The sequence below is a fragment of the Panthera tigris genome, chromosome A3 (genome assembly GCF_018350195.1).
Source record: "Panthera tigris isolate Pti1 chromosome A3, P.tigris_Pti1_mat1.1, whole genome shotgun sequence".
NCBI lineage: Eukaryota > Metazoa > Chordata > Mammalia > Carnivora > Felidae > Panthera > Panthera tigris.
This window is the reverse complement of record NC_056662.1, coordinates 127885138-127900496: the sequence shown is the minus strand read 5'-3', so window position 1 is coordinate 127900496 and position 15359 is coordinate 127885138. Positions and strand designations below refer to the sequence as shown.

Here is a 15359-nt window from a genome sequence, read left to right as displayed (position 1 = left end):
GAAAAGACAGACACGGAAATAAACGTACGTCTGAATCGTGCACTTACCCGCTGTCCGTGAACAGGAACTCCAAATGCGTCATGAGAACTTCCCAGCGGGAGACACTGTAACGCTGTGCCAGAGAAAGGGCAATGCTGTAGACGTTCTCCTCAAGTGTTCTTCAAGAACGTCCATCAGCCACAGGGAAGGGAAAGAAGAGAAACACATCACCCTTAATCAGCAACAAAACTGTTCATTAGGACTCTCTCCAGCTGCAAGGGGTGCAGCCGGCACCGGCCTTAAAAAGCCATTTCACAGCAATTCAGGAAACGTACTTCCCAGGCATGTTAATGCCCCTTTCTCACCGCGGTGCACTGCAACTGACCAAGGAACTGTCCAGAACGGTGGTTCTCCACCGAGGGGGATTCTGTCCCCCAGGGGACATCTGACAGTGTCTGATTATCCTGGCAAGAGAGGAGGAGGACAGCGTTACTGGCATCTAAGCGGGGAAAGGACAGGGATGCTGTCGAACTTCCCGCAAGGCACAGACGGCTCTCCCACAAGGCATTATCCAGTCCAAAATGCACGGAGGTCAAAAAATTCTGGTACAGACACCAGAGCCTACAGGCCAACAACAGTGCAAAGGAAATGTATCCCTGCCCTACAGGCATGTATCTGAGAAAGCACACTCAACAAATGTTTATGTTTTCCAGACTGTATCACGTATTGTGCTAGCTACATGGGACACAAAGACAAACAAGACATTTCTTGAGGAACTCACAGCCTAGTGGAGGATGTGAGATGTCAACCAAGAACCAAATACAACAGGGTGGGGGGGGGGGGTGGCGGTGCTACCAGAGGACTTCAAATACTGACAGCAGAGATGAGGGAGTGACCGATTTGAGCTGAAGCCTGGAGGATAAAAAAGCAGAACTGAGGGAAGGTAGTTACGAGAGAGAAGAGCCAGAGGGCTTCTGAGAGAGAAGGCATGGGGGGTGGGGCAGGAGGGGTTCCTGCCAAGGGACCTGCACCTTATCCTACCGGCAGTGGAGAGCCAGAGGAAGGTTTAAACCAGGGCATGGGGTCACCAGACTTGAGACCTTTTAGGTTTATGAAGAATTCTGGGCCCCAGCACCCACCACGAAGGCCATTCTGCAAAGACTACGGCAGCACCTCTATTTCCCAGAAACAGAGAAATTCTAAGGATGAAATTCTCGTTTGGAAGATTGGTGGACAAAACCACAGGAACAGAAATGAAATATCTGTTCTCATTAAGGGATATCGCTAAGACTATATACATGCTAACTGAGAAAACCAGGACGTTTCCTTCTATGTTTGATTAGCCCACAGTTGGTAAACATTTTCTGTGAACAGCAAGATGGTAAATCTTTTAGGCTTCGCGGCCATACGGTCTCTGTAGAAAATTCTTCTTTTTATTATTTTTTTAAATTCTTGTTTTTCCACAAACCTTTAAAAATGTAAAAACCACTCTGTGTATGTGGACTGTAAAACACAGGCCCAGGGCTGGAATAAGTCTGTCACTGCGTGAAGTACTAGGTCATTGCCGATCAAAAATTTCTTCAAGTCTTTACTGAGTATACTCTACGGAATGAGAAATCATTGAGAACAGCGACCATTAGCAATTCATCCTATCTCTGAGGGGAGTCTGACACAGTGCCTGACCCCAGGAACGTGCTCACTAGGTACCGGTACCTTCATCACCTGAGAAAGGTGGGAAGAAGCCAAGCTCTGTGTGCCCTCCTCCAGGTTACCCCAACTAAGCACCGAAACCTATTATCTAAGATACATGGACAATAAAGGATGGATAAAAGGCGCTTATAGAAGGCCAATGCCATCAAAATGGATGCACGATTCGCAAGAAAACGAAGACTGGTCACGCTGTGTACAGTGAGGGGGCGGGGGGCTGCCGAACAGGAGGAAGCAGATGCGTCAAGGATTTTTGTATGTAACACACTGAATGCCCGCCTCCAAATTGGAACTGCGAACTCAAAGACGCCACACCCACTGTGACATTTTAAACAAGCCATTCAGAGAATGTTGGATATTTTTCTAGGTAACAAATTATGGAGAAGGTTCTATGGTATGTTTGTCAAAAGCATGTATTTGTCCTCTAGGACACACTTCAAATAGCATCCTGGATCCTTACAAAAGAAAGTAAAGGACAAAAACCCTGGCAAAATGTAACAGATGATGTTAAGACATGCCTTACCTCGTAACCTGCATTCTGCATAATAACCTTCTTCTAAGAAACCATGAGCATGGGTTGCACCCAGGATTACCAAATGCCCGGAGGAGAAGCCCACTGGACTTGGCAATGGGAAGCCGAGTCTCACCCCTGGGCTGTGTGACCTTGAACAACTGTTTAAAGTTCTCTGGTTCTCAGATCCCTCTTCCAAAAGCGAGGAGGTTGGATTAAGTGACCCCTTCAGTCACTTTCAAATTAGACATTAAACAGCTCCATGACATTGTGAACCTCCAGGAGAACAGAGGAGGAGAGAAAAAACTATTCCATATTTCTCTTAACTAAATCCCACTACAGACTGTTCTTACTATCTTTTCTTTGATCTGTCTATTCCCCGCCTTACTCTAAAGAGAATTTGGGGTGGGGGTGCCTGGGTGGCTCAGTCAGTTAAGTGTCCGACTCTTGATTTTGGCTCAGGTCATGATCTCACAGCCTGTGAGTCTAAGTCCCTCATTGGGCTCTGAGCTCACAATGCAGAGGCTTCGTGGTATTCTGTCTCCCTCTCTCTTTGCCCCTCCCCCGCTTGCTCTATCTCTATCAAGATAAATACACATAAACTTTAAAGAGAATTCGGGGTGCTTATGGTAGGAAAGAAGCTTGGGCTCATGTAAAGTTATTACAGAGTGCCAAGGGTACTTTGCCACTTTCTTAGAGGTTTAAATAATAATGAAAAAGAGCATATACTACAACCATAACCAGGGCTACATTTGTTATTTTAAAGTAATGTAGCAGGAAGGAAGAATAATCACTAAATATAGGCACAATTTAACGTTAGCTTCAAAGGCTGGAAGCCTAGACTGCATTGCAGGCCTCGCTTGCCTGGGAATACAACCGTGCATCGGGGGTAGAGAGTGGACGGGGGGAGGGGGGCAGGGGGGCACAGGGCGTTGTGAAGATGTGATGGCTTTGATAATTGAGAGATCAAGGCCAAGATTAATATCACAGTGATGATCCTTACCACCCGTGTAAACTTGGGCCAGTTACCTCACACTCCTGAGTCTCATGTTCTTCGGCTATAAAATGGAAATACCATTTTACGCCACAGGGTTATTATGTTCGAGGAGTAAAAGAGATTTACAAAATAAGCTTTATAGAGCACCTAACACAGCTCCTTGCCCATGGGAAGTGCTCCACAAATTGTGATGTTAAGAACAAAACAACTCTACTTAATAACCATTATGGGTGAACACACTTTCCCACTTTTTTTTTTTAATTTGTATTTTTTCTTTTTTTTGTTTTTTTCCACTTTCCCACCTTCTGACATGTAACTAATTCTCATTTGATCTAAATTAAAAAAAATGGAGACCAGTATTAAAACCAAGGGGCATCCACGCCTCCGAAGAAATGCTTCTCACTGGGCCTTAACCCGTACTGCCATCTCACATGGGGCTTGCTGCTGAAAGGGGTGAGCGACAAAGGGAAAAGGGGCAGGTGCTACTGGCTTCCACCAAGAGAGGCTGCTGGGCCTAGCTGGTCAGCTCTCCTTCCTCTGGAAACCCATGACAGATACAGGTGCCCTGAATCTAGACTCTGGGTCCTTCCCCCGGCACTCAGTCAAACAACATCTCATTCTCAACACACGGGGGAAATTAAATTGCCCCCTAGTTTGCAGGGAGATTTCCAGGAATAACAGGCAATCTTTTTAAACATCTATAATAAGCTTCACATTTTTTATGCCGGTCATACCCTCACCCCGCTAACATGGTAAGAATGTTGGTATTGGGCTAGCCAAATCAAGGGAAACTTTTAAATAATTCCCACGCTTATTATTTAAATCTGCAGGTTTAAAACTTTGTCTGCCATCAGCTGATCCAACTGGGAACAGCCACGTGTCCGTCACACCACAGGAAGAAGGAAAGTCCTATTTATAACAACCACAGATGTAAACCTTCAAAGGACTGTGTCCTGATCATTCAACCTGTTCTTTTAGGCTTTAAATCCACCCCTTTAGGAGACAAAGGTATCCCTTACTCTGCCAAACCAAGGATAGTTTCCCTTTTATACTGGTCATCTGCCGTAAACCGCTGTACATCCACACCCTTCCGGAGGCCCTGAAGGATCTGGGCCTGCGTGAAATCCAGGAGCCGTTCGTTGTAGTAGTGTAACTGCTTGGTCAGTGAAACCAGGTCCTCTGGCCAGGCGTCGTGTCCATATCGAGTCACATGCCTGGTGACCATCTTGATGAGCTCCTTGGGATCAGCCTGTAACAAAAACAGCAACCACAAAAACAAAATAAAGTAACAACAAGACGACCACGTCTCCTGGGCAACCTGTTTGCCTCTTCCCCTGCTGCCATTTTATGGCTCACAGCCACCCTGAGAAATCAGCGGGGGAGCCAGTGAACTTTGCAGACCACAGAGATAAGACACAGAAAGGAGTTGAGAAGGAGTTTTCTGGACGCCTGCTCTGTTCTTCCACCTTAAAAATCTCCACCCGTTGAAAAAATAATGTACACTTGCTTTTTCAACTCTCATCACCCTACTAGATTGGGGGCCCAATTACCTGATCATTTATAATAATTCACCCTGAAGTAATTGTCATCTTCATTGCCCCTGGATACATTTTCTTTGGACCATGTAAGTGTTCTCAATAACTAAGATGCAGCTCGGTAATGCCACTCTAAATGCCAAGACAGCTAAGTAGAAGAGTGTTTTCTCTAGGGATAAGTTGGGGGGGGGGGATCCCATCCCTGTTCCTGAAATCACAAAACACTTCTAGCTGCATAAGAGAGCATCCAACCAATTTTTCCTCTGCTCAATTTGGAGCTCAGTGGGATATTGCTCTCTAATTCTTTACAGCTTCTCTAACAAGAAAAAAATTACTCAAAGAGAACAAAACCTGGAATCTGACAGCCGACAGGAAAGAAAAATAAGTGATGAACTGGCCACATTTATTTACATTAAAGTTGGTCAGGGTGTGTCAACGAAGCAACAGCAGCTCAGCTATGATTTTGGAATTGTTTAATAGGGAGCCTAATACTTGAACAACAGTAATTCATTCACTCAATTCCTAGGAAGACATGGTATATATTTTAATATAAGCAAATTAGGGGGAAAAACTTCAGAATCTATCTTTGGTTCTTAGAAACACACCTAATTATAGTAAGCTGTCAGCATTTCTAACGTGTACGCCATTATTCTGAGGTACACAGGAGATTTGTCAACGTCGAGTCTGTATTACCAAACCTAGCCTGACATTTCTCTCTTGATCCTATTAGGAAACATTCTGAGAGAACCGATAAAAACCAATTAGAGAAATCTTCTCGGGTTCCGGTAGGTGGATTTGAGAAAAAGTCAATGTTTTTTCCCCTACCTCTATGCACACACTCGGTCCTATTGCATAAACCACAGATTAAGTCTCAAGTCAAAAGTCCTGGGTTTGAAAACTCACTCTTCAAAGTAAGCTATGAGACCATCTTTCATTCATTCAACAAATATTTCTTGTGCACCTGTTATGTGCCAGTGAGAAGATATGACCCTCTCCTCTAGGGATGCAGTCTCTGGAGAGAGACAATCAAGCAAATAATTGTAAAATGGTACGATACGGGTAAGCACAGGGTTCTGTGGGAATTCAGAGGAAGTCTTCTTGGAAGATTTAATGCCTAGACTAACCACTCCGGTATCAGCAGTGAAAACGCCAGGAAAATCTAGGGAGACAAAGTGCAGTGAAGGGTTCAATATGCGCTAAGGCCTGGGGAGCTAAGACCTGACGGAAAGAGGGCACGAATAAAGCAAATCTAACTGCAATTAGAAGGGATTTGGGAATCGGCTGCATATGGATGGTGTTTCTGGCAGTGGATTTACACAAAGGGGATCCCACGCCTCAGCACTTAGTGCCGCCTCCACAGCGGCCATCGAGCCCCACCCCCTTTCCGCTCAAGGGCTGAAGCCTCGGGGCAGCACCCTGAATCACGCAGCAAGGGCTCAGCCGGCCCTGAAGTCACTCGGTACAGGGCCGCTGCTCCAGGGCCAGCGAGCCCATCCACACCTGCTCTGTCCCCGCCCCCAGGTGGGCACCGTCCTTGCCTGTTTTCCCAGCCTCACCCTGTCAGCACTTTCTGGCCTCGCAGCAGAAGAGAGCAAGAGAGCATCTCCAATGATCGGGTTTCAGGGCGGCACAACGCTCCTGTCGTGGCCTGTCACCTTGTGCCCCGATTCTACACCCTGCCAGCAAACCCATGCTCACCACCAAAGGACAGCTTTTCCCCCACAGACGCTCTGACCCAGCGGTTTCGGACCAAAGCCCTCGGTCTGCACTCGCCCGCTGCATTTGGAGGAGAGGCTACGAGCATCCCGCCATCGGGCTCTCCGAGCCCCTCTCTACCAGGCTGTGGCTCCCACGCCTGCTCGTGGAGTCAACCGGCTCCATTCTCTCAAGCCTTCTCCCACAGGTCTTGTCTCCACGTTCATTTTTCACTTTGTTTCCTGGCATCTCAAGGATTTGGCACCTGTATGGGGGGGGGCGGCCTGCATACTTTTCACTTGACCTCAATAGCATAACGCCTCCTCCTTTCTATTCTCTTACACTTTAACAGTAATTCAAATTTACACTTTACACTGCTTTTTCTTATAAATAGTACATTATAGCTTATTAAATTATGGCAGAGACCACGAGTATTTCGTGAATTTGTCTTTCCAGAGCGCAGCAGCCTCTCTCGCATAAATCAGGTACGGGGTAAAAGGGAAAGACGATGAACGGCAGTAGTGGCTTTTGTTTATTTATTTATTTTGAGAGAGACAGAGATTGTGGGCATGTGCAAGAGAGGGAGCAGCAGAGAGGGAGGGAGAGGAAGGGAGGAAGGGAGGAAGGGAGGAAGGGAGGAAGGGAGGGAGGGAGGGAGGGAGGGAGGGGGGAGGGGGAGAGGGGGAGAGGGGGGGGGAGAGAGAGAGAGAGAGAGAGAGAGAGAGAGAGAGAGGATCCCAAACAGGCTCCTCGCTGTCAGCCTGGAGCCCGACGTGGGGCTCGAACCCACAAACCGCGAGATCGTGACCTGAACTGAAATCAGGAGTTGGATGATTAACCGACTGAGCCACCCGGGCGCCCAGGTAGCAGTGGTTTTAAAGTCAATAGTCCTTCTATTCCAGGTCCCTCAGTCAGTAGGGATGCAATTTGGGGCAAGTTACGTCAGATCCCCACTTCCTCACCATAGGACTCGATGCGCACACCGTCCTGATGGTTTGCTAAGAGGCACAGATAAATAAGGTATGTTAAAGTACTTTTTCTCTATCATTATAAGAAAGCAAACTGGGCCCAGGGCTTACTCGCAAGCAATTAAAAAGCAGTGGCTGGCAAAGATGGGCACATAAGCAATTCACAGAAGGCATCTGCATATATGCACCACTGCCGAGTCACAAACCCAGAGTGCCAGGAACTCCGGGCAGGGAGCAATTACTCCTCTCTGGACTCTTCTGAGGCTCAGCTTCTTCAGATGTAAAACAAAGGAACATCACCAGAGGATCCCCTTTCTCAGGCTAAAATCCCACGAATGTATAGGAATTCAATCATAAAAATAAAACAAATCCTTGTAAATCCCTCCAGGTGTGGAATTCGGGAAGTTCCACACCTTTCCTCATGTATGCCTCCACTAAATATTCAGAGCAGATTTCTTGGTTAAAAGTACAATTTTAGACCAATGAATTGCAGTCAGTACATTCCTTCATAGTTTAAACAACTGTAATCTCTTTTCTTTTACTAAGTAGAAATTATCTAGCCACTCTGGAACTTTTATTTCATGTTCTTTATACATCAAATGTGTTCGCTTTTCTAAGAAATATTTAAGAACAAACACCTAATATTTTTCGGTATTGGAGACCTAATAGTCTTCGGTATGGAGACAGGCATAGAGCTAAACATACGTGAAGTGACTCTCACTTAAAACTAACCATTCGGTGGGACCAGTCTGCTAGTATCATCTGTTTTTACAGAGGCATTAGGAGGTGAGAAACTTGACCAAGGCCGCTGGGTTAAGTGGTGGTGTGGCATGTGACTCCCGAGCATAATGCCTCCCCCAAACCATCCTTGTACATTTGCTATGCGGGGGAGGGGATCTCTTGAAATTGTAAGGATCCTGACGAGACCAGCGTATACACAGCTCCCCCCGAACGTAACAAAGTCATGGCACCGGAGTCCTTTTACAAACGATCAACTGTCACTGATGGACTTAATGCTGTCATTTGTTATTACATCCAGATTGGTTTTTTTTTTTTTTTTTTTTTTTACACATAGGTACATTCTCCCTCACAACCCTTTTATACACGTATACACGTGTATATACATGGGTAAAAATGGGTAAAGATAGGTAAAAAATGGGTAAAAAACCACAGGAATAGGCGTCAAATAACCTGGGTTACTGGTTCTTCTCCCCTGAGCCTCAGCTTTTCCATTATTAAAATGGAAGCAATTTCTTCTTTATGGAGCCCCCATAAAGATTAAACGAGGCTAGATGGATTAGCATGTTGTAAGTTCTAGCCCTCTATGCAAATTATCTTCTTACCATTAGCATTACTACCTCTCTCTCTTCCTCAAGGAACTTCACTGGTCGTGATTACTTCCAAAATTTGATTTAAATTTTAATAACCATTCTTCCCCTGAGCTTACCACAATTTCTCTCAAAATATTCCAAAGCATCCCCCACTCACCCCGACACGTTATTTCACGCATTCAAGCGTCTAAGCACTCTGGCATGAATGCCATTTGACCCTCACACCGGCCCAGCAATGTGCACAGGAGACCATGGTTCCCATCGCAGATATGCCAATCTGCACTGCAGACATCCTCGGCCGGGGGCTGACAGCAAGGAAGTGAGTCAAACCTCTTGATTCTCACCTACCGCGCTCCTTATGCTGCTGACAGGTCCCCACAAATGTTCTACACCCGAACTCACATCGCAAATCGCTGTTTGTGTGTGTGTGTATAGTCAGAGCCCTCCCTCTTCTCCCAACTAAGTCCAATGATGTGATCCAAGCATATGAAAGCTTTTAGCTTCTAAGAAGCTTTTGAAGGACTTTACAGGTAGCTTCAGAATCTCTCATATTTGGTATTCAAAGTGATATTGCAAAACATCACAGGCTGCAAAAATAATAACATAAAAAGGCATCAAAAATTTTAAACGGAAAAGTGTGGAGAATTAAATTATTCTAAATTTTTCCCCGAATTTGGCAACACATTTCTTCAGGGGGTGAATAAAATATGATTTCTTTAAAGAATATGGTCAAATCCCTGTAAAAACAAAATATGCATAAATATTCATGGCTACAGAATGCTCGATGACAATCTACTGCTTACTAGTAGAGGTAATAAATCCATTCCAGTTTAATAGTCTCCATTTCTTGGTAATATTGGTTGGAAAGTTTTAAACAGGTGGTGCGTTTCCCCTCTAGGGTTGTTATTTGCTTGAGATAATTTTCTACTTAGTATTTTCAATTAGTAGCTTAAAAAAACCACATTTAGAAATGGTCTACCATAAAGTTTTGAATTTCATCCCCTGCTGGGTTTGCTTCTCTAGCATATAAAACTGAAGGGCATGTTTCCATTTTTAACTGATTTTATCTTCTGAAACTTTAAAAAAAATGCTAGCAAGATCACACTTACACAGATGCATTTACAATAATTATAAAGGTAAGGTATAAATGCAAACAAAATCAAGGTACCTAACAGTGGGTATATTCACATTTGTATAAAAAACGTTTCCATAAATACGTATATCCATACACCATGTCTGGAAGGAAACAAAAGGGAACCACTGACTTTCTGCTGTATACCATTTTCATCATTTGAGTTTTCTGGCCACATATGTATTATTTCTTAAACATAAAAACAAGTCAATCAGGACAAATACAAGGAGAGAAAACTCTCTCCAGCTGACCATTTGTCAATTGTTACTATAGGTCCCTAAAAAGAAGAGTTGAGGTAAGGTGGGCTGCTCCAAAGACGATCTAGAAAAGCCCCAGGAGCCGGTGCTGGCAGGCTTAGGATAGTGCTTCCATCAGGGTGCACAGGCCTTTTGTCAGAAATAACCCCATAAATTCTCTCAGTACCTGTATTCAAACCTAGTAATCATCCCGCAGCTCAGAACTCTGGGGGGGGGGGGGGGGCAGAAGGAGAATTCCTGAGGACTGAAAATTGAAACGAGCTGAAGTGGCAAGTGAGGGAAAGCTAGCTTCACTGAGTGCTGTTATGTGTAGGCAACAAATCGAAACCACTTTGATTCCAATTTCTACGATGACTCATTGGGAGTTTGTTATATTTAATTCCAAACTCAGCAGTGTTGTTTTATGCAAAGGAAGATGCTGAAAAGACTCCAACAATGAGCCGCCCGGTTGCCAGTGGAAAACTCTATGTACTTAAAACACACAGCTACTGTTTCCATCCGCAATTCCTTCAAACCGAAGAGAGTGGGAACTTCAAGCCGCAGAACTCGGGCCTGAAGGCCGCCCTGACCCACGGCAGCTGAAATGCCTCCTGAAGCTATTCCCGTGCTGATAAACATCCACTGAGCCACTACGGTGGGTGAGGTCCTGGGGACTCGGAGAGAGATGGGATCCCTGCCCTACCACAAGGAGAGGGGACAGCTGTGTGTCACCTACAGTACCACGGAAGAACTGCTCGCGGGGCGTCCACGCTAGAGCAGTGAGACATGGAAGGGACCCGTGTGTGCTCAGAGGCAGAGAAGGCTCCACACAGGAGGCTCTTTTGAGTCAGACTTATCTGCTGAGAGTGGGAAGAAGGAGGCACTTCAAGCGGGGAAATTACATCTGCACAGGCACAGAGGTGTGAAAAAGGATGTTAAATGCAGAGAAATATAAATTCTGAACAGCTAAAACATAAACTTCGAAAGAGCTAGCGTCAGGATCGTGCTGGCGGGGTAACGAAGAGCCAGTCAGCTCAGGGAGGGTCGTCTCTGTCACACAAAGGAGTTTAGATTTCACCTGTAGCCACAGCGGAGCTTCCTGCAGCGACTGACTCATTAGACTGCACGCCAGAAACCGCTCTGGTGCAAGCAAAAAGCAGGTAAAGCCTAGAATCAGGAGCTTTAAGTGACAGGATGTCCCTTTCCACCAGGGCAACCTGGAGCGAGTAACTGGATTTCTCCGAGTCTTACCTTCTGCAAAATGGGCTTGCTCAAAGGATCAAGTGGCAGAATAAATGGGAGAGGTACTTTAAGACAGCCAGTGCCTTCTCAGGGTTAGTCTGATCTTTCTAGCGTCCACTGAAAATTCCCATAGGCCAGACCCTTGCTGCTACTGCCCCCCCGCCTCCACCACACACATACACCTTTTGACACTTTTTAGCTGGACAGAGGAGACCCTGCTGGTCACAATGAGGTCTGGTCACAGACTGAATTTCTATCCTTTCCATCTGGGGTCAGGCAACTCTTCAAAGCTTTGAGTTTTATGGAGTAAAATTTCAATACTATCTCAAATACTTTGTGAAAAACTGCCACAGCATGCAGGATGGGCACAGGGATGCTTCAGTACCTTCGTCATGCTATTCCCTTTGTTTGGAAGGCTCTTCCCCTCCCATCTTCCTGGCTCTGCCCTCATCTTTTTGTCTTGTCAAAAGTCACTTTCTGAATTGAGGCCTCTCCTGAGCCTGTTTAAAGTGTGCTCTCCACACACACGTGCACACACGTGCTGCTTACTCTTCTTTGCTTTTTGTTTTCATAGCTCTTACCCCCATTTCACAGAGTATATATTGTATTTACTTATTTTGTTGATGGTGTCCTTTCCTCAATGGAATGTAAGTCCCAAAAGGGCAAGGGTTCTTATGTGTCTTGTGCGCTTGTGTTTCCCCAGGATCTAGAACGTGGCCTGGCATGATCACCTGATAAATCCCTGAGCGCATGCGCATGCACACTCTCACACGCACGCGTGCACACACACACACACACACTTCAATCATTTCACATGTGCTGAAGAATTATTCATTAATTTTCAATAATCTACCCAGTGAAGATTTATTTACTCCTTTTTATTATCCAGGTCCTGCTCTAAGCATTGGGAAAAACAAATACCACTCAGACACTGGCCTCAACCAGCTCACTATCGAGTGAGATGAAAGATACATAAGTGCAAAACGAGAGTGTAAGCACAATGACTGGAGTAAGTACAGGGCACTACAGATGTCCACAGAAGAGCACCACACACAGCCTGGGAGCTCTGCCGAGTGACGGCAGGTGACAGGAACCCAGCCTGGGCGAGGTAACACCTGAAGCAAGTAGCTAAGCAAAGAAACGCTGGGGGAAAACATCATAGCAAAGAACACGGGTTTGAAGACAAGGAAAGAGAACGCACAGGGCATCTGAGAAATTTAAGTGGCTTGGTATGGCTGGGCAAAGATGGAGTTGGAGGAAGAGGCAGAAGCCAGACCATGGGGGACATGCAGACCTTGCCCGGACAACAGGAAATCACTGAGGGATTTTAGGCACGAGGCAGGGTGACCAGATCTCCATTTTAGAAACACCACTCTGGCAGATGTTTGGGAAAGAATACAAAACTAACAAAAGCAAAGACAGGGTGGTGTTTATGAGACGGTTACAGTGCTCCAGGCGAAAAACCACGGAGCCCGGAGACTGAATTAATTTGAGGACATGGGGCAGAGAGAAGAAAAACAACTGGAGAGGTATTCGACCTCTCCCACTCCCTTTTAACACATCTATCTGGAAGAATTTCAGAACATCTTTGCATCTTGATGTTAAAAAAAATCATGGGTATGGGGCACCTGGGTGGCTCAGTCGGTTAAGCGTCCGACTTCGGCTCAGGTCATGATCTCGCGGTTCGCGAGTTCAAGCCCCGCGTCAGGCTCTGTGCTGATGGCTCAGAGCCTGGAGCCTGTTTCAGATTCTGTGTCTCCTTCTCTCTCTGACCCTCCCCCGTTCATGCTCTGTCTCTCTCTGTCTCAAAAATAAATAAACGTTAAAAAAAAAAAAAATCATGGGTACTTTCTACCTCTTCAGCTCACCTTTCAGACTACCAACCAACCAAATGCTTTCCACAGAACTGCCACGAAGTCCCTGGAGAATGAGCTGGCCCCTGAGCTGGCCATGTGCTGTCTTAACGCTATCGGAAGAGACACCTGTTTCTGTCTGCAGCAGCCGAGAAGTTAGAAATCATGTGTTGAAGCAAACACGCGGGGCTACGTGGACTTTACTGTTTCTGTTCCCACGTGGCTCTACTGCAGTTTCCTGAAGAGAGGACCCTGAACAGCAGCTGCCTTTTGCTACCGGGCCCAGAGACAGAGGAGGAGCAGGGGTCCCGAGCCATGCCACAGGGTGGGTGAAGAGTCTAACAACCAAGAGTCAGAGGCCCAGGGCTAGGGCAAGACAAGACAGCTCTGAGGGACATCTTCAAAGGAAGGATAGTTTGATAGGAAGCCGGTGACGGGAACAAGGCCCAGAGTTGACGGGTGGCGGGGTGACATGAGATGGAAGGAAGAAACAGAAATTGTGGTTAAGGGTAAGAAAAGGGCAAGAATCAAGTCTCACTGTTCTTCTCACTGTGATGCCAGGCTCCAGGTCGTTCACACTGGGCACTTGATAAACACTGGATCTATGGCAGGATATACAAAATACAAGATCTGGAAATAAAATGTTCACACTTCTACTCAGTGAAAAGAACTGCTGGGAACACAGAGGAAACCAAGATGGAAGCACCTTTGCTTCTAACCCTGAGCTTTCCACGTTCTTTGTCTCTTCCCATGGTTGAGTTGGGGAGATTTTAAATGGGGCTCCTTATGGAGTGACCGCAGGATGTGAAGAAGGAAACAGTGACTGCCAGATATAAAAGTTGGGGTGGACTTGAATGGTTTTCGCCTAACTCACCCCTCTCACAAACAGTACATGATTTAAGGACTTTCAACTTTTGGCACAAATAATTTTTTATAAAAATAATTTATTATCAGGGAAAAGAGGAACACATGTTGTACTAGAATTCTCCTCCAAGAGGACTACTTTTTTGAGGACGACTACTTTAATTAAGATTTTTTAAGAAACGAAACTGAAGACTGGGCCAAAATGTAGCTCTACAGCAAGCTCTTTGGCCCTTAAGGGCCCAGCGAGTCTGTGGTGCATCGGTCTGCAGCGCTCTCCTGCAAAGCCCGTCCAGTCCCCTGCATGTAACTGTCTTCTCTGCATTTATAGTAAGCGGCCGGTTCATGGCGCTCAGGCAGCCATATTCGTCTTTTCGTCTTAATGCTCAGAGCCCACGGCACGCTTGAGGTACCCAGATGACTGACCTTTCAATGCTCTGTATTCATGGAAAGTGCAGCACAGTGCTAGGCACACAGTGTGATCTTGATACAGAGGACGTGCATGGGAACAAGAGAGGGAGATCCCACTCCAGCACTTGGATCCCATGCCAACGGTACCCACTTAGAAATCGCGGTCAAGTAAGTCCTGAGGACACAACTGACTTGTGTTTGTAACAAGGCACAATGCTTTGGGTCAAAGTAAAGCTTCACTGCGTTTCAACATGCTTGGTGTTTTGGAGTAAATTACTTGTTGCTTATGTATGTGCCCAGCACTGACGAAAGACAGACACCGGCAAATCTGCCGCGCACATTGTCTGATGGCCACCTAACATAGCAAAGACAGTGAGTACGCTGTTCCGGAAGGACATTCGCCACACTTCCACCTATGTGATCACTTCTGTCCCTCAATTTACAGCGCAGTGGTTCAATTTGTTATTTCACACAGAAACATACCTGAGACATAAAAATAAAACAAAGGAAAATTACTAGAGCATGGAATCAAGTCACTGCACAAAGCAATAGCTATAAAAGACAAAACAAAAAAATTATATGTATGTATACACACACACACACACACACACACACACAGAATCCCCAAAATAAAGTAATATATTAAGTAGCTAAAAAGAAGAAAACATTCCTTACTCGGCCAACTGTCATCATGATAAAACTATGCCCGAGGACAATACAGGTCTAATAACAGTATGCCCTTGCAAGATTAACGTGTGTTCTAGATGATCCCCCCTCTTTCTCTTTTTAAAGAAAAATGGATGAATGAGAGTCATGAATTTTTGCCACAAAGGGAATGTTTTCATGTACTTGTAGATTCCTAGAGATGTTTGAGAAGGCTGAGGCAGCTAGAACTTTGATA

The 15359-nt window shown here is 45.6% G+C and overlaps 1 protein-coding gene across 5 annotated transcripts in view; it reads right to left on the bottom strand.

Moving 5' to 3' along the window:
- Positions 1-15359, bottom strand: part of NBAS (NBAS subunit of NRZ tethering complex) — a 328450-nt gene that overhangs the window by 98874 nt on the left and 214217 nt on the right. For all 5 annotated transcript variants that reach the window (XM_042982471.1, XM_042982472.1, XM_007080697.3 and 2 more), the window contains 2 exons: positions 4214-4443; positions 48-158 (listed from right to left, as the gene is read on the bottom strand). In XM_042982471.1, coding sequence (XP_042838405.1) covers positions 48-158; positions 4214-4443 — 341 coding nt within the window. The remainder of the gene's footprint in view (positions 1-47; positions 159-4213; positions 4444-15359) is intronic.